Source organism: Heterodontus francisci, chromosome 23 (genome assembly GCF_036365525.1).
Source record: "Heterodontus francisci isolate sHetFra1 chromosome 23, sHetFra1.hap1, whole genome shotgun sequence".
In the NCBI taxonomy this organism is placed as follows: domain Eukaryota; kingdom Metazoa; phylum Chordata; class Chondrichthyes; order Heterodontiformes; family Heterodontidae; genus Heterodontus; species Heterodontus francisci.
Genome location: NC_090393.1, coordinates 55,808,020 through 55,828,157, shown reverse-complemented (window position 1 = coordinate 55,828,157; position 20,138 = coordinate 55,808,020). Strand labels below are relative to the sequence as shown.

The 20,138-nt window shown below is 42.9% G+C and overlaps 1 protein-coding gene across 3 annotated transcripts in view; it reads right to left on the bottom strand.

The window, feature by feature from the left end:
• Window positions 1–6,779: 6,779 nt before the first annotated feature.
• The window catches only part of hira (histone cell cycle regulator a), a 110,889-nt gene continuing 97,530 nt past the window's right edge, over window positions 6,780–20,138 (bottom strand). For 2 of the 3 annotated variants that reach the window (XM_068055342.1, XM_068055343.1), the window contains 5 exons: window positions 19,530–19,635; window positions 15,462–15,584; window positions 12,485–12,648; window positions 12,310–12,398; window positions 6,780–7,635 (listed from right to left, as the gene is read on the bottom strand). In XM_068055342.1, coding sequence (XP_067911443.1) covers window positions 7,519–7,635; window positions 12,310–12,398; window positions 12,485–12,648; window positions 15,462–15,584; window positions 19,530–19,635 — 599 coding nt within the window. In that variant the 3' untranslated portion in view covers window positions 6,780–7,518. Of the gene's footprint in view, window positions 7,636–12,309; window positions 12,399–12,484; window positions 12,649–15,461; window positions 15,585–19,529; window positions 19,636–20,138 lie in introns of those variants that run through there. The other variant, XR_010977292.1, reaches the window with a different exon arrangement.

Sequence of the window (20,138 nt, the reverse complement as noted above, 5' to 3'; positions counted from 1 at the left end):
GTTTTATAATAAACTCATAATCGTGTTGTTTATTGAAGAAACCTGGTTGGTGTGTTTTATTCTGTGATAAAAAATAGCGTCTATGATTGACCATATCGGTAAGTGGGAAAAAATTTAAATATATGTTGTGACCTGTGGAGAAGTTGAACTAGAATAAACACTGCACTCCTCCCACCTCAGTCATAACATCTCTTTAATCAATAATGATATCCCTCCTCCTATCTTTCCTGGACACCTTGTATCCAGGAATAAAAGCAAAATACTGCGGATGCTGGAAATCTGAAATAAAAACAAGAAATTATTAAAAACAAATATTAGAAATGCCAGTTCCGAAGAAGGGTCACTGACCCGAAATGTTAACTCTGCTTCTCTTTCCACAGATGCTGCCAGACCTGCTGAGTGGTTCTAGCATTTCTTGTATCCAGAAATATTTAGTACACAGCCCTGCCCTCTTTTTAGCCACTTAGTTATTGAATCTCCTATAACTGCTACATTTCTCTTCTGTTCATCCCCACTTTGGACAGCCTCCTGTTCCAGCATGACTTGGGAAGCAAAGTGGCTTTGCTCCCCACAGTATTTCTCCCTATCCTCACACTTCTCAAGTATATTGCACCTGTTAGACAGGAGCAGAATCTCTTCCTCTATTTCCCCTCGTTTGTCCCAAACCTGCTGACTGACATTTACACTCTCCCCTTCCTCCACCATGTGCTTTCCTGAGGTATCACTGCATGCTGAGAAATCACTTCTTTACTTTAGTAGCCCCTGCCTTATTATCTATGTTCCAGATTTTTATTTAATACAATTCAGATCCCTTTGGAATCCCTTTAATGTTTGTATCCTTTAGTTAATGTTGATGTTATCCCAAGATAATTACTTTTATTTATATGTTTACTGCGTCCCTTTGTTTAAGTTACTTCGCACCCCCTTTCCACCACACCAAATTCCAATCACCCATTTGACAAGTCACTCTATTTAGCAGATTCTCCCAACTTCATGCACATAGCTTAATTAACAAAACGGAGTAGTAAGAGAACTGAGGGTGAAATATCAGGTATCAATGATATTCAAGATTTGAGAAGAAACAGTTGAAGATGGAATGGTAGTTCAAGAGGATGGAAATTTTCTTTAAAACTAAGGCATGATAATAGTGTCGGATGTGGGAACAATGCCAGGGAATGGAGACAGTTTGATGATATTGATGAACATGGGTTGAAGGTGGGTGTTAAGTTCAGCAGTTATCCCAAGACATTTTTCCTCAGCTTTGCAGCTCACTCAGTTTCCATAAGCAGACCAAATCTCTCAAGAGCTAAATGTTGTGTTATTCATCAGTGTATGTTGGTTCATGTGTCCAGGTTCAGCAGTCAACCCTGAATCACAGTACATCATTTTCTAGACAACATGTTTGAATGTCAATATGCTCTCCTGTAACCTCAGCTGAAAAATATCATAAATCAATACGATAGACAAATGTGTGCAGGCTAAAGTTATATGGTCAGATTTATTTGCATGTAAAACAATTTGGGATCAAATCAGATTTTTAAAACTAATTTCTATCACAAACTCCCATTATTTTTAGGTCAGTGACAAAAGATGGTTCTCTACTGAATCTGACCTTAAGAAAAACTGAATTATCCACATTCGCCATACTGAAAGTTGTGTGGGGAGATGAGTAAATGTCACATTAGTGGCACTATCAAGCATGTCAGCTGATGTACATGTAATATGCAACGTGCACAGTAACATCACTAACACAATGCACAGGCATTTCAGAACCCGATTTTTCAATGCCAATTTATTTCAAAGCAGTCCCAGAAATTGAAAACTTAAGCTATGCTCAGCAGTGAGAGTATCCTATATGGTTAGCAGTAAGTTAATGTAGCCAATGTCATAAACAAGTTGAATTTTTTAGTAAACAACAGTGCAAAACTGAATAGTCCAACAGATTGGTAAAATGGGGGAGATGGTGGCGTAGAGGTATTTTTACTGGATGAGTAATCCAGAGGCCCAGGTTAATGCCCTGGGGGCATGGATTCAAACCCCACCATGGCAGCTGGTAGAACTTAAATTCAATTAATTAATAAATTCAATGAATTAATAAAAATCTGGAATTGAAAGCTAGTCTCAGTAATGGCGCCATGAAACTATCGTTGATTGTCATAAAAACCCACCAGGTTCACTAATGTTCTGCAGGGAAGGAAATCTGCCATCCTTACTTGGTCTGGCCTACGTGTTACTACAGATCCACAGCAATGTGGTTACTCTTAACTGCCCTCTGAAATGGCCTAGCAAGCCACTCAGTTCAAGGGAAATTGGGGATGGGCAACAAATGCTGGCCTTGTCAGTGACACCCACATCCCTTGAAAGAACTAAAAAAAGAGGCAATAACAGAGCCTATCCAATGTTGCAAAAGTATGTTCCTAACATTGCTGTTCAGAAATTTGTCTGTCCCTTTGATTCTGCAAAACCATCCTTAAATTTTTAAATTAAAAAATCAACCCCATACTTACTTGATTCTCTTCCTGCCTGCACCCAGCTGTGCGAAGGTTTAAAGGTAGAGCAAAGTGGAAACTGAGCACTGAATTAAAATAACAAGAATAGTGCTGCTCCATAAAGAGCTAGTGTGTTTTAATTTTATCGATGTTGCAGATGAACCTCTTGTTTTAAACGGATTTCTTTCAAATTTACAGGGGCCTTTTTGAGGGATACGATTATCTTGCCCTAATTTTCTGAGTTTTGACGAATAGAACCTGAAAACAGCCTAAAAAATCTTTAAAGTGATTTTTAGAAATAACGTACAGAATTAAAAAGACAGTGAGATAGTAATGCAGCAAAATATAATAATCAGTTTAAAGAAAGTCAAAACTCGAAATTTTTCTCAACAAGTTCTTGAAAACACAAGCTCTGCTGGTAAAACAGATAGAAATTAATCCGTGCGGAGTTCCTACTGGTATGTACTAGCAGTGAGTTGAGAGAACTAAAGACCCTGTGAAAGTCTGCGAGTTGTAAGAAGTCCGTTCTTTGAAAATTGTTTTGTCCTCTCAATATTTAAAACTGCTGGAGAAATGGTGAAAGCTGCACCCTATGGGTGATGCAATAGTATTTTTGACCCCTGACAATGACTAAAAAGCACAATTCCAACTGTCGAAACACTAACATTTCAAAAACGTGCGTTTATAAAATCACCTATATAATGTAGAAAAACGCGCCAAGGTGTTTCATAGGAGTATTATCAGACAAAAATTGACACTGAGAAATATAAGATATTGGGACGGATGACCAGAGGTTTGGTCAAATACGTAGGTTTTAAAAAAATTTAAATGAGCATTCCCACTATCAATGAAACTATCTTAATAGATCTTTCAACAAGGTACCTGCGTCTTTCCTATCAACTTATCATTAGCTTCCATCTTGACCATCTCCATTCCTATGCCAGGTATTGTAAAGGCATTTTTAAAAAAAGATTGCTTCCATTGCAATGAAGTTGAGGTTGGAGGTGTGATCTTCATGGGGTCAAGGCAGGAGGTAGAGAGATTCATGGACAAGATGAATGGAAGCTGCATGGGGTGAGGGGAAATGTTTTTGGAAACCTTGAAGTTTGGGAGCTTGGTTAGCTAGAGGGTAGGGTGAAAGAATAGGGATGTTGGACGGTTGAGATAATTGAAAGGCAGCTTTCTTCTGCATCTAACCTGTACTATATCTGACTGGCGGTATTTGATGAGACTCTGAAGAGGAATCCCTTCCTCTTTATACACAGAAAAACGGAATCCCTTCCCTTTCCCACAGCTGATTCGAATACACACACAGTCTCATGATGAAAAATTAGCACCATGTATTGGGGTAGCAAATTTGGTGATGCTGTGCATCCAACTAGTCAGCAGCTTGTATCTTATAGTACTTTAAAAATTACTTTTGCTTTTGGTTGGACCAGATGAGGAACTGAAAGTCACATCCTCTGCCACATCAGGTAGTCAACCAAAAAGTTTCACAGTGATAGCTTGGCTACTGCTGCCCTCTGGTGGACGGAGTGCCAAGATCTTTCACTGCCATCATTCAGTTCCGCTTTCGGTCTTATGCAAGGGAGGTCGAAATAACAGCTGGCATAAAACTTAAAAATAAGCACTTCCTAAATGAGAAGTATTGATTTTTTTATTATTATTTAGGTCGTACGTATGCTCAGTTCTGTGAATCAGCTGTGGGACGGCACTGCAATGTTGGAAATGTGAAGCTGAGTTTAAAAATTGGCCAATCCGCAGAGAATTCAAGGGACCTAGGCAGGTAGAAATAGGAGTTGGCCATTCAGCCCTTCGAGCCTGTTCCACCAAACCTTTCTATAATCACAGTTTCAGACTGGCTGGTAATATTTCATTCCATGTTGTAAAGGAAAACCCTTTAATAATTCCCTAGTGTTTGTCAGGATCTTATAGCTTTTTCAATATAAATTTTACTCAGCCAATTTCACTCCAGAATGCAGCACATTACAGTGATCTACTTACCTCAATCTGCCCACACATGGCATACGAAGGTGTGGGGACTGGAATATCTGGTGTAAATATTGTAAGCTGACAGACTATGCTGTCCAAAGGAAGCAGAAGGCAATGGATTTCACGGATAATTCACCTGTGTATGATCTGAGATCATCCCAAACAAAACAACTGACTGTTATGAAAGAAATTCAAAATGGATGATGGCTATTTGAAGTCACATGCAGGTGTCAAATTGCCACATCATCAGTTTTGGATGCCAGCACAGAATCTAGGCTGGCACTCCTGTGCAGTGCTGAGGGAGTGCTGCACTGTTGGAGATGACGTCTTTTGGATGCGGCTTTAAACCGAGCCCCATTTGCCCTCTCAGGTGACCATAAAATATTCTTTGGGACCATTCGGAGAAGAGCACAGGAGTTCTCCCCCAGTATCCTGAACTATGTCACTAAAATAGGTTACCTGGTCATTATCTCATTGCTGTGTGTGGTAGGTTCCTGTGTGCAAATTTGTACTGCATTTCCTGCATTACAACAGTGCCTGCACTTCAAAAGTACTTCATTGGCTGTAAAACACTTCTAGACGTCCTGCGGTTGTGAAAGACACTATATAAATGCAAGTCTTTATTTTCCTCCGCAAACTATGCTCATGCATGTATTGTTTCATGCTGGAGTATGGCAACCCAGGTTCCAACAACTTGCCAGGACTTTAGCTCAGGTGCTTATTCCTCGCATCAATGAGCCATTTCACCATGTATACCATCACAGCTACACCCCCTTCTGTCTTGAAACATCAGTCACATACTGGAACATTGAAGTGGTCACTGAAGAACAATCAGAAGCAAGAACCCATATATCTTCCCTCCCCAGTCTAGAGATTCTGAGGCCAGCTGGAACACACTACACTGCTGTGCTGGTTCAGACCAGCATCCAAGTACCAGATTTGGGACCTGCTTGCTCTGCGTGGACCTGTATTTGTCATACCACATGATGTATTTATCCAGAGTCACCAAGGAAGTCCAAATCACATTACTTTCTATCAGAACAATTTAAGATATTTGTGTGTGTCTCTCCTGAATTTAATCCTCACGATCTCAGGAGGATTAGTCCCCAGCAGCACCAAGATATCAGGGAACATATCTTATTCAGACATTTCAGCCCTACAGAGAGGACTCTGAACAGTAATTCAGCACAGCTCTGAACCCCGCCCACACAAGGCTGCAAAGTAACCCCTGGAGCGTTTCTAACACTGTAAACACAATGCATCCTAAGGCACAAGTTCATTCTGGGTATGCTGGCCCAATTTACACCAGCCCTTCCAAGCCTGTTTCAATTCCTCAACGTGAAGCATAATCAGCAGATTCCAACTAGAAGTTTGGAAAGTATGAGTGTGGAGGCCAAGCAGCTTAAGACTGCATTTAGAAACATAGAAAATAGGAGCAGGAGTAGGCCATTCGGCCCTTGAAGCCTGCTACGCCATTCATTATGATCATGGCTGATCATCAAACTCAGTAACCTGTTCCCACTTTCGCCCCATATCCTTTGATCCCTTTCGCCCCAAGAGCTATATCTAACTCCTTCTTGAAAACATACAATGTTTTGGCCTCAACAGCTTTCTGTGGTAGCAAATTCCACAGGCTCACCACACTCTTGGTGAAGAAATTTCTCCTCATCTCAGTCCTGAAAGGTTTACCCTGTATCCTTAGACTATGACCCCCGGTTCTGGACTCCCCCACCATCAGGAATATCCTTCCTGCATCTATCCTGTCAAGTCCTATTAGAATTTTATAGATTTCTATGAGTGGTCTGCAGTTCAGGTTTGAAATCACTAGCTCAAGGGTTCCGCGGACTTCCTAGTGTTCGGGAAGGAGGTCAGATTGCTACACTGCATTACCAAGATCACAGTTCCTAATTTGATTCTATGTTCAGGATATTAGGAAGTCAAAGGTGAAACCTTGAGACACCAGTGGTTTCAAACTTAGACTGCAGACCACTTACTGCAATGTAAAGGCAGTCTTGAGCAACTTGGGCTCCATGCAAAGTGCAAATAACTTCACTGATTTAAACATTAGTATGTATACATATTCTTAATCACTGTGCAAGTCAACAAGTACAATCTGCACTGTTTGCCTAACCCAGGACTCAGTAACACACAACTGTGTTCGTTTCTATGTGGGAGGTGCTTTCTTAGTGCCTTTCACGGAATGCTGTATTCCTGCTAGTAAGGGCACATTTTACCAGCAAATCAGAGGCTTTACTCCCAACCAGGAAACATAGAGATGCAATATTCTATCTTTATTTTATAAAAAAGAACAAAAAAATTTGCCTGTATAAAGTTAAAAGGTACCAAAGGGCGGACTAGGTTTCTGTACATCTCCGCATGTCCATGGTCGCTCATTAGAATTTCTTTTTTCCCCATTCACACTTTTAACAATGACAGACAGTAAACAAATGGGTAACTTAGTACATCAGGCAAACAGAAAACTACACCATGAAAAGTCTGAACTCAGTAGTTCATCCTCTAACCAAGAAGACTTGCAGCCTGACAGCTTTCACATCTGTGTTGCCCTTCTCTTTCTGTGGAAAGGAACAGTCAGTAAACTGCTGAGTGTCATACAGCATTGGACTTGGTAGCTTATAGTGGGCAAGGGCTGTGAAGTCACTATCTGGCAAGTAAGGGGGCCGTTGTCCAATACAAGTTGGATAGAGTTATTAATCTTGGTCACTTCCAGCACACCTCTGGGTGCAGCATTGGCCCCCTGGTCACCAATGTCCTGTAGTACAGCCACAAATCTTCTCTCGCATACACTGCACAGCCACTGGTTGTGAAGTAATGCATTCAGACCAGCAGTGCCATTTCCGTGAGAAGTCATCACCTGGAGTGGACCAACTTGATGCAACAAAATGTGGACTCCTCTCCCAGGTTGAACCCCAAATCCTCAAAAGTCCATCTCTCCCAAGTGGGGTCACCGGCTGGCCTCAGCAAATCTCCCAGAGAACAATCACGGTCAGATCCTCATCAAAAAACTACTAGGGTAGTGCTACTTGTCTCGCAGGAGATCTAGCTGGTCCTGATATTCCGTGAAGAGTCTCTGGAATCGGAGGTTCTGTCCAATCACAGGGAGCATCTCTTTTAGCAGCTCTCTTTTCCGCAGCCCCTGCATATGAAATGGAGAGATCCTTCAGACAAAGGCTTAGTAACTACAGCAGCATTGAGTTTTGCACTGCAGGATAAAGGCCTGCTCAGGTCAGGAAAAAAAAACCTGACCGGAACCTGACACATGTCGATGGGTCCCTTGGGTTCGGGTCGGGTAGCAGGCCTTTACTGCAAGAGTGAAGGGAAGAAAAATTACAAAGCAATTACTAGGAGAGATTACACAAGCAAGGATTGTATTCCCTAGAATTTAGAAAATGAAGAGATGATTTAATCGAAGTTTTCAACTGACAGAGTAGAGAGAGAGAAATTATTTCCACTGATTGGGGAGTCTAGGACGAGAGGATATAGCCTAAAAATTAAGTTTGCAGACTGGAGCACCCAATCCCTCAAAGTAACAGTGCAAATTACAGCATACATTCCCTCACTCACAGTAAGGGCTGAATCTCCTGTGCTTGTTGCCAATGTCGCAGAGCTGCCGCAATCTTCCATGCAGCGGCTCATTTAATTAGCCAGGGCTGCCTGTGTGCAGACGCTGACGCTTTTTTTAAAGGGCTTTCAGCCCTACTGGGAAATTTTAAATATTTAAAGATAAAGTTAATAAAAATAAATAAAAAATTTCTTCTGCCCCTCTCTCACCTCCCCAATAGCAAGTAAATTAATTATTTGCCCACTGCCCCCAAAACACTTACCTTATCCATATGACCTTCCTCTCCCCACAAACTGCATAAACTTCAAACTCCAACCCACCCCACCTTCTCCACACCCATGATGTTACTTTTACCCCACCACCCCCCGGCCCCCTCCCCAGTACTGATCAACTTACCTCCTCCCCACCAGCGTGGCACCTTGTTTCCCAGGACGGGGATCCGAAGGCACGCAAGTGCCAGGCATCAACCCGAAGATCGCAGCAGGACATCAGGTGGTGGCATAAGTATCATTTATTCATTCATTTTAATTTATTTAAATATTCAAATTGGGATTCCATCACTGAGCGGCAGGGAGGCCGCCATGAGGCCTCGCTACCGTCGGTAATATCAGGCCAGGCTCTCCCGGCTTCGGAGTGTGTGGCAGCACTCTCCCAGAGGCATCTTCAGACCCGCACCCTCCCCACCCCACCCCCAACAGAACCCAACACCTGGGGGAGAACAAAATACAGCCCTAAGTGTGCAGGCTGCAGCACCCAATCCCTCACTTCTAATGATGCAGCAGAGCCAATCCTTCATCTGCTCCTCCTCTCTGCTGTATAAATGACAAGGCAACTTGCATGCAGCAAATATCGCTGAGTCGAATGTGGATAAATAGAACAAATTAATTAATGGTCCGTTTTTATGAATAAATGATCCCCATATTTCCTTGAAAGAGGATGAACTGTGATTTTGATTTGGTCAGTAACAAAGGTGCCAGTGGATGGCGTCTGGGCCAGTGCACAGCAGCACCTTGTCCAGAAAAGGCCCATGTTAATAAACCAATCTTTCAGGTGAAAAGGCTAAAACGGGAATCTTTCTTTTTCATCTTCCATCCGCACCCCCCCCACCACCCCCGCTCAAAACTTCCTCCTCAACTAAAGACAAAGACAGGTTTACAATGCACATATGTAAATGCACAAAATGTGACAAATAAGGTTGGTGAGTTACAAGCACAAACAGCTGTTTGGGAATATGATGTAGTGGCAATAAAGGCCTTCAAATAGTGAGAGAGAGGGGTAGAGAAATGTGCAGGAACTATAGAGTGGTGATATTGGGGGGCTTTAATTACCCAAATATCGATTGGGATAAGGGAGGAATTTCTGAAATGTGTTCAGGAGAACCTCCTTGACCAGTGTGTCCTTGGTCCAACTAGGAAGGATGCATTACTGGATGTGGTGCTAGGGAATGAGGTGGGTCAAATGTCTGTTGGGGGAACACTTCACTAAGAGTGATCATTGTATCATAATGGAGAAGAGCAAGGAACAATCTAAAGCAGAACTTCTATGGGATGAGAGGGGATCTAGCCAGGACAAATGGAACCAAAGATTGACAGGAAGAACTGTAAAGGAACAATGGGTGATCTTTAAAGGAGGTAATGTTTCAGGTACAGGCTAGGTAAATTCCAATGAGGACAAAAAAGAGCCAAAGCCAGGACTCCTTGGATGACATGGGAGCTATAGCATATGATGAAACAAAAAAAAAGCGTATGATCCTTGTCAGGTGAATTCTTCAAGCGAGAACCAGGCCAAATACAGTAAGTTGAGAAGGGAAGTCAAGAAGAAAATAAGACTGGTAAAGAGTGAATTTGCAAATAGAACATTTAACATAAAAAGGAACCCAAAAATCATCTACTGGCATGTAAACAAGTGGGGTGAGGCCTATTAGGGACAAAAAGGATGATATATGCTTAGAGATGCAAGGCAAGGCTAGAATACTTAATAAGTATGTTGTACTGGTGTTTAGTAAGGAAGATGATGCTGACAAAATATCAGTAGAAGTGGAGATGGTAGAAGTAATGGGTGGGTTGAAAATTGATAGGAAGGATGTACTGGAAAGGATGGCCTTGCTTTGACTGGATAAGATGCCTAGTCTGGATAGCTTGCCTCCCAGGTTGCGAAAGGAAGTGGGAGTGGAGATAGCGGAAGGGCTTGCCATGATCTTCCAATCTTCGCTAGATTTGGGGGAGGTGCCAGATGATTGGAGAGTGGCAAATGTAACACCCTTATACAAGAAAGGGTATAAGGTAATTCCTAGTAACTACAGGCCAGTCAGTTTAACATCAGCAGTGGGTAAGGTTTTAGAAACAATAATTGGGAAAAGATCAATAGGCACTTGGAGAGGTTTGAGCTAATTAAGGATAGCCAGCACAAACTTGTAAAAGGCCGATTGTGCTTGACTAATTGAATTTTTTGATGAAGTAACAGAGATGGTTGATGAAGGGAAAGCAATGAGTGTTGCCTGTATGGATTTTAAGAAGGCTGCGTTTGCTGACATCACAACCACTAGGTGGCACTGCACTGGCACACACACAAATGCAGCCTGTTTAACTAAAACGTCACAGTCAGCGACGTTCAAGCGGCTGCCAGGACTAAAGATGGCGCTGCTCAAATAATCACACAAAGGCAATGTAAACACATGGCCGGAGAGATTGGCTGGTTGGGGAATGGCCGGAGAGAGCGGGCGGGGGGAGGGGGTGGTGGGGAATGGCCGGAGAGCGCGCACAGGGGTGGGTGGGGGGGGTATGGCTGGAGAGAGCAGGCGGGGATGGTGGGGGGGGGGGGGGAATGGGCAGCGACAGCAGACGGGGGGTGGGGGGGGGGGGGGGGGGAATTGCCGGAGAGAGTGGGAGGGGGGCAGAAGGAGAGCGCACCCACCGCCACCAAGGTCTTCGGCCGCTCCCTCCCCCGTTCTCCCCCCACACCCCGCTCTCTCCCCGCTTCTCCGCTTGGTCTCTCTCCCGCGTTATGCGATGATGTCATCTGGGCATGTGTGTACCAGTCCTGGCAATTTACGTGATGACGTCATCCGTGCATGCGCCAACCGGTCCTGACAATGCGGAACGCAGCACACGCGCAGACAGCAGGAGCCCGTTTGCGCATGTGCACAGGTTGGCGCAGTCGGATGACATCACTGCCGGCTGTGTTGTCAAGAATCACTTTGTTTTAAGAAAGTGTTTCGCAAAGTACCACATAAAAGGCTGCTTAACAAAACTGAGGCTCATGGAATAGGAAGGTCAGTGCCAGCTTGGATGAAAAGTTGACTTAAGGACAGAAAACTGAGTCAAGGTAAATGGCTGTTTTTCAGGCAGTAGGATGGTAGGCAGTGGTGTTCTCCATGGGACAGCGCTAGGACCACTGTTTTTTCTGATATATATAAATGACTTGGATATTGGAATACTGAATAAAATTTCAAAATTTGGAGGTGAGGGAAACAGTAAGGATGTTACCAATCCACAGCAAAAGGACATAGATAGGCTAGCAGAATGGGCAGACGAGTGGCAGATGGAATTTCATACTGACAAGTGCGAGATGATGCATTTTGGCAGAAGGGATAGGGTGAGACAATATAGACTAAATAGCATTGTTCCAAAGAGTGTACAGGGACAGAGGGAACTGGGGCTTCATGTGCATAGATCTTTGAAGGTGGCAGGATATATTAAGAAAGCATATAGGATCTTGGGCTTCATTGATAGATGTATTAAGTACAAAAGCAGGGATGTTATACTGAACCTTTATAAAGCTCTGGGATAGGCCACAACTAGAGTACTGCGTCCAGTTCTGGTCACCACACTTTAGGAAGCTTGTGAGTGAACTTGAGAGTGTACAGAGGAGATTTACCAGAATGGTTCCAGGGATGAGGGATTTTACCTACAAGGTTAGGTTGGAGAAGCTGGGGTTGCTCTCCGTGGAGCAAAGGAAATTGAGGGGAGATTTGTTAGAGGTGTACAAGATTATGACAGGCTTGGATAGGGTAGACAAAGGAGAGCTATTCCCTTTAGCTGATGGTACAAGAACTATGGGATACAGATTTAAGATTTCGGGCAAGAAATGCAGCCAGATTCGAATGTTTTAATTCTGTTCATTCACAGTGAATGTTTCTGCCTGAAGTGTTAAATTTTCTTTCTCTAAGTTGCTTACTGCACGACATTTATAGAAGTTTATTTTTATCCAGAGTTTCCTTTTTTTAAAAAAAATAAATATAGTGCTTACCAAGACAGTTGATTCCCATTGGCTACTGGAAGAGTTGTGCACAGGGCCCAGTAGATCTTTGCACAGCTCCCTTAAGCGAGGCTCAAATCCTGCAATCGAAAGCAACAGTCAGTGGAACATCTGAGCATGCATCAAATCATTGAATCAAGGCAAGGTTCGCATGGAATTCTCCTACCTTCATTTACTAAATAGCGGGTATATATGAGAAGCCAGTGACGGTATTCCTGGCTAGATTTTAGCGTCATTGCTGCTGCAACCTGGTTCTCCAGATAAGCCAGTGTTGTCCCTCGCTGTAAGAAATGAGGCATCGAGGAGAGTCTGGCAGCCTGGCGTCCAGCACTAGAAAACGCAAAGATTAATTTTACAGCACATCAGCAGTGAAAGGACAGCCTGGACACAGCTGCCGGCATAGTAGAGACGTCCTTTACATAAAATTAAGTAGACTTTACAGCACAGAAACAGGTCATGTGGTCCAACTGGTGTCTGTCAATCTTTATGCTTCCTTCCACCCTATTTCACCCAACACCATCAAGCACAGCCTTATAATTCCTTTCTCCTTCTAGCTTCCACTTAAATGCATATATGCTACTTGCTTCAAGTGGTAGCTGACTACTACAGACCTCACACTCCCTCAGAATGGGGATAAATGCCTTAAATATCAGCATTATTGAACATACACAGGATGCTGGACCTGGGGAGCATAAAACCATAACTCTCAGTGGCAAAACACAGGGGGAATGAGTGGGGGCAGGGGACTGTTCTGTTCAGGGCAGAACACCCACCAGGCACTGCAACCATAATCAGCATGAAGTGACCAAAGACACTCTATGTATTATTTTGACTTAAAGTGAAAGAACATAAGAGCACAGCACCATAGAACCACCGTTCCTGGCAGCAAATTCCAGACACCCACCACCCTCTGGGTGAAAAAGATTTTCCTCATATCCCCTCTAATTCATCTACCAACCACCTTAAATCTGTGTCCCCTGATAACTGACCTCACTGCCAAGGGAAACAGGTCCTCCTGTCCACTCTATCTAGGCCCCTCATAATTTTGTACATCTCAATTAAGTCTCCCCTCAGCCTCCTCACTTCCAGGGAAAACAACCCTCCTCATAGCTGCAACTTTCAAGCCCTGGCAACTAAAGTCTGGCTACCCGACCCGAACATGTGTCGGGTTCCGGTAGGGTCGAGTCTGTATTCTGCGGCCAGTATTTGGGCTCGGGTCGGGTCGGGCTGGACTGTATTGTTTGTTGTATTGTTTTCATTTTAATCTACATTTAATCTAATATGTTTGTTATTCTCGGGTCGGGCATTTAAAAAAATTAAAGGACTCGGGCCCGGGTTGGGTTTTAATTTTATGCCCAAGCCAGGCTTCACCTGTAACATTCTTGTAAATCTCCTCTGTACTCTCTCCAGAGCAATTATGTCTTTTCTGTAATGAGGTGACCAGAACTGTAGATAATACTCCAGCTGTGGCCTAACCAGCATTTTATACAGTTCCAGCATCACATCCCTGCTTTTGTATTCTATACCACGGCCAATAAAGGAAAGCAATCCATATGTCTTCTTCACCACTCTATCTACCTGTCCTGCCACGGTCAGGGACCTGTGGACATGCACTCCATGGTCTCTCACTTCTTCTACCCCTCTCAATATCCTCCCGTTTATTGTGTATTCCCTCCCTTTATCTGCCCTCCACAAATGCATTATCTCACATATCTCTGGATTGAATTCCATCATAGCTATCCTCTTCACTATCACCTACACGGCCAATTTCTGTGTCATCAGCAAATTTCCCAATCATGCCTCCCACATTTAAGTCCAAATCATTAATATATAGCACAAACAGCAAGGGACCCAACACTGAGCCCTGTGGAACGCCATTGGAAACAGCTTTCCATTCACAAAAACATCCATCGACTACTACCCTTTGTTTCCTGTCCCTGAGCCAATTCTGGATCCAACCTGCCACATTCCCCTGTATCCCATGGGCTTTCATTTTACTGACCAGTCTGCCATGCGGGACCTTGTGAAATGCCTTACTAAAATCCATGCAGATCACATCCACTGCACTACCCTCATCAACCATGTCTGTTACTTTCTCAAAACACTCAATTAAGTTAGTAAGACATGACCTTCCCCTAACTAATCCATGCTGACTATCCCTGATTAATCCCTGCCTTTCTGTTTATCCTGTCCCTCAGAATAGATTCTGACAATTTACCCACCACCGAGGTCAGACTGGCTGGCCTATAATTAATTGGCCTATCTCTCACACCCTTTTTAAACAATGGTACAATGTTCACAGACCTCCAATCGTCTGGTACCTCTCCTGTATCTAGTGAGAATTTGATGATGATCCTCGGCGCATCTGTTATTTCCTCCCTGGCTGCCTTTAACAACCTGGGATGCAATCCATTCGGCACTGCCGACTTATCCACTTTCAAGGATATCAGACCCTCTAGTACTTCCTCTCTCATTATGCTTATCGTATCTAATAATTCACATTCTTCCTCGTTAACTACAATGTCTGCAACGACCCTCTGCTTTGAAAAGACAGAGACAAAAAACTCATTAAGAACCCTGCCCACATCTTCGGCATTCACGCATAAGTTCCCTTGTACATCTCTGATAGGTCCTACCCTTTCCTTATTTATCCTCTTGCTCTTAATGTACTGATGAAACATCTTCGGGTTTTCCTTGATTTTACCTGCCAATAATTTTTCATGTCCTCCCTTTGCTTTTCTAATTTCCTTTTTTACTTCAACCCTGCACTTTCTATACTCCTCTAGGCTTTCTAAAGTATTAAGATATTTGGGATCGTCATAAGCTTTCTTTTTCTGCTTGAACTTACCCTGTAACCTTTTAGCTAACCAGGAGGCTCTAGATTTGGCAACCTGTGCAATATTCTTTTGGGTCAAGGTCCCTTCAGGAAGCTGCCATTAACTTTACAGTTTTGGGAATTGCGTGCATGCAATGTAGATCAAACTGCAAACCAACTCAATCTCAATGGAGTGAACCATAGGGAATAAAAGTGATCAATGATTCTAATCAATAACTTCTGAAAGGTTAATTAATGAATTCGAACAGCTCTGTGTAACTTGTCCCTTTATTCAATTGATGGATAGATCAGCAGTATTGGCACTTACTTTATCCCACAGCCTTGCACTGTAGCCAGGGGACCCGAGCACAACATGGCCTCCTGAGACGTTAAACAACTGCGGTAATCTGCACACTGAACCAGCGAGTCCTGTTTATCCGAGATCAAATTCCTGAAAAATAAAGCAATTCACATGAGACAAAAGGCCTGAAGGCAGATGGCACAGGTCAAGTTTACTAGACCGCCTGTATCATCCCTCATCTGGTGTCAGATCATTGTAAGTTCAAAAAGGGTGTGGAAAGTAACCTGCAAGGATCAGAAGCTTCAGTCACACAAATACACCACTGTATGGAAGCCTGCTGTCCCATCTGTATACTGTGGCGGTGTTACATTTCCAGTAATGAATAACTGGGCATTAACGTTAACTTTGTCATCTCACTGGTTCTTATTCTGGGTTGTAGTATGGTGTCCTACGCTGAGTTGCATCTATACTTATTTGGTATGACCGAGCCTTCCATGGTACGTGTACTTCCAGCTAATTTAGCACAGAATACTGACTGCCTTGGAGTACAGTGTGGCTCTTAAGAACTAAATGTGGCATCAATATAGGAATATTCATTATAATTATTTGTGACCAAAGCACTACGCCCAATTCATCTGATCTTCTCTTTTACTCTCTCCAATTTTGGGAGTGACCTGCTCCAGGGCGATTAACAATTCTCTTGGGGACGGAGACAACACACACACTCGCCGAACTATTGTGAATACCCAATTACATGAAAAGTAATTTGCTTTCTTAGCCCACACTGATCAGATCTGTCAGCCTGAATCACTTCCAACTGGAATGATGTGCGAGTGCAAACTGACAAACATTTCATGGCAGCTATCAGACGACTTCACTGCCAGTATTGTTTTAACAGATTTTTCCCATCCTGTACTTTAACAAGTTGCAACAAACCTTGGAAAATCCCACTAGGGCTTCCTTTGATTGACATAGGTCACAGTAAGAAACCAAGCCTGTGTTGCCCCTTTAAATTTTATTAATTGTTTTCAGCTATCTGGATCTGGTATTTGATGACAAGCACACACTGTACGGAAAAAGACAGTTCAACTTATTGCATACTATAACCCAATCATATTCAGCAATAGACACCTTTCAAAGTGGCCGTGGCATAGATTTGTTCCTGTACACTACGAGATGTATGCAGCCGCACAGGATGCTGGTCTTTCCTCTGTGAGCATCTGGCATGGTGGAACTACGCAGAAAGGCCAGTTTGTTATCTATGCAAACAGCACCAGTGTGTTACCCACAAAATAGATTGTTTATACCAAGGGGATCTCCCAGGCACACAAAACATCTAAATCTGATCTTAAAAAATGCTCCAGTGCGCTATTTATGAACTGTCTGACTGCTGAGTTTGTTCGATTTGAAAGTACAGCTCGGTTACACTTCCCCAGTTAGTCAAATCAGTCCATTGGTTTCAGTCAGATATTTTCAGATCTGCTTAGGTTCATTCATCACGAGATTCACAGAATGCAGATTAAAATGATTAACTGCATTAAAAAAACTCCTTAGAAAGCCTAAAAAAAGAGGAAATAAAGCAAAACAAGAACAAGAAATGCTGGAAGTACTCAGCAGTTCTCTTTAAAATAAAAAAAGAGGATTTGTTCCGATTGCTCTGATACCACTCCTGGACTTGGGCTGTGCCGTTGAGACAGTTACACAATGGTCGTGTAAAGAGCTGCAGCACATAGTTTTGGCTCAAAAGGATTGGGCCGAAGGCAGCCTGTCACCAGGGATGGGGTCCATCTTCCTAATGAAATAGTCATGGGTATGACTCACTGGTCTGCCCATCATTTAAAGTCCCATGAGCACTCAGAGGAGCCCCGTTGCATCAATCTGCATCAAGTCTCTGAATCCAAATCAACGATCAAAAGGGAACTGGATATATACTTGGAAAGGAAAAATATTTGCAGGGCTATGGAGAAAGAGTGAGACTAATTGGATAGCTCTTTCAAAGAGGCATAACAGGCTGAATGGCCTCCTGCTGTGCTGGAAGATTCTCTGATTCAAAGAAGAAACTATAGCAGTCCCAACACCATACCCTAGGATGCCCCACTATTCCTCCCCCACAACTCTAACATAACTCCAACAAGCTATCATGCCAACCTTTCTGTTCACTCACCCACATCAAGTGTTGCTAGTCACTATCCAACATTGTAACATTACAGTCTTCACTATGCATACACTGTGCACCTTATATATACCAAAGATGAATGATGGGATTCACTTCCCCAAAAATAAACTGCCAGTGCAGTACATTTAATAGCAGCCTTTTAAACTGTCCTCCCCTAGTAATTAACTGCATGTTCACTGAAATTTCAGCACGCCAAGAAGCCATTCAGTATATCATGCTTGTATCAATGGTAGCAATATACATTTCCAGCTCTTTCCCTGTATCCTTTCATATTGTTTCCACTTCTGTTTATCTAATTGCCATCTTAATTGCCAGATTGATTTGGCTTCAATAGTCGCTTGTGGCAATGATTCCATCTTCTAATAACCATTTGTGAGAAATGCATGCTTCTAATTTCTCCCCTTCATGTCTTGGCACTAATTTTCAAATTATGCCTCATTGTTTCCACTGGATACTGAATTGGTAGCAATGAATCACTATTTATCCTCTCATACCATTTGATCCCTTTGTTAACCCTCTCCACTCTGGTAAATACAGTCCTAACTTTTCAAGTTCCTCAGATCCCTGCATTCTAGCAAATCCAAAACTGCATCTTCCCGATGGCTTCACTGCCATTTCTATAATAGGAATACCCAATATACGGCGAGACTTGGTAGTGGAGTTGGACTTGTACAATTTGCTCAGCCTGCTGACTGACACATGTGGCTGACTGACACATGTGGCTGGCTTCACTTGCAGTTTCGTTTTCAGTAAACTACTGAGCTCCATGGTAAATCTTCCATTTAAAACTGCGTAACATGTTAGCATTAGTTGCAGCATTCACTAATCCCTCACTAGATTCATTTGTTACTGTGCTAAAATAATTACTGACACATATACAGTGCAATTAATGTAATAGAACATCCCAAACTGCATAACAGAGGTGACAACTGGATATTGTGTAATGCTATGAGATAACTGAACGAATGGTTAAAGAAGAGGCTATCTAAAAAGGAGTGAGACACAGGAAAGTGGAAGAGGGGTGGTAGAGCTTTTCAGAGTGTGGAGAAGAGGAAGTTGAAGGGACCGGTATCAAACATGGACAGGAGGGTTGCATGCAAAGGACACTAGCATCGGAAGAGCAGAGGGCAAATGCTGACAGATCAGGATGAGGAACTTGGAAGACGGCAATGTGGAAGATCATGGAGGGACTTGCAAATAACAAACATTCTGAATCTGATGCATTGAGGGAATGGAGAAACCAATGGGCGATAAGGGGTTGGGACTCAGTGTGGGTTGCATGGTTTTGGACAACTTGCAGTTTCCGAGGAGGAAAGTCGGGAAATCAATGAGGCTAGTATTGAAGCCCAGTGGTAACAAAGGCCCAAATAAGGGTTTTAGAGGTGATGGGAGCAAGTTAATGACAAGGTCAGACGATGTGTTAAGCAAACGGGCCATTTGGATGGTAGACTGAATGTGGGTTTGAAACTCAGCTCTCAAAGTCACTGAGGTTGTGTACTGTCAGGCTCACCTTATGGAAGAAAGATGGATTGGGCTTTAGGGTGAAGAATATTTGATGTGAGTCAAACAGATTGGCTTTAGTTTCTCAGAATAACAGTTGAAAAAAGTTCTTTTCACCTGAGACAATGACAGATAACAGCCCAACAATTGCAATGCTGGTTGTGGTGTCAAAGATGGTGGCGACAAAGTAACAGGAAGCAAGTGAAAGTGACAACAACAACACAGGAACACTGCATGAAACCCTCTCTTACCTTTCCTTCACTGACCCAGAACAACCCCCACACCTCCCAGCCATGTACAATCTCCCTTGAACCAAAAGTAGTATTCGTTCCCCCAATTAAAACAAAACGCAAGGGATGCCCATCAGCAGAGTGTCAGGCGAGGTTCACCTTTTGACCAGTCAAACCATAATTCCTTACCATGTACAGAGGGAAGTGTTGAAGCAGTACGACTTGCCATTGGACAGAGTAACCACCGGGACACCGTGGTGTGTAAGCAGTGATTGTGTTATAGTGGTATCATTACCTGTGGACAAAACATAAGAGTATATTAAAGCTCAGCAACAGATTGCATCATATTATACAGCTTCCAAAGCCAGGAACTACACAACCAGGGTTCACACAGCACCTCGGACCATTACACTGGATTCATCCAAAAGTACACTGGGTCACATCCTCCAATACCCATGGTCAGGGATGATGGTGCATTCAATAATACAACAACCTTGGTCAGGGATTACAGTGCATTCTATAAATACAACATCTTTGGTCTGTGATTACAGTAAATTTTGTAATACAGCACTCCTAGCCTGGATTTACTGTACATTCTGTAATATGGCAGCTTTTTTTATTGATTCTAATGCATTCTATAATACTTCAACCTGTTTCAAGGATTACATAATCTATAAATAGAACATCCTGACAGTGATGGTATCAGTGATTCTAAATAATGTCTGGTATATTTAGCCAGCACTCCTTATAGTGTGCAAAGGTTCAAATTCACATACTGCCATACACCAGTTCCCCACC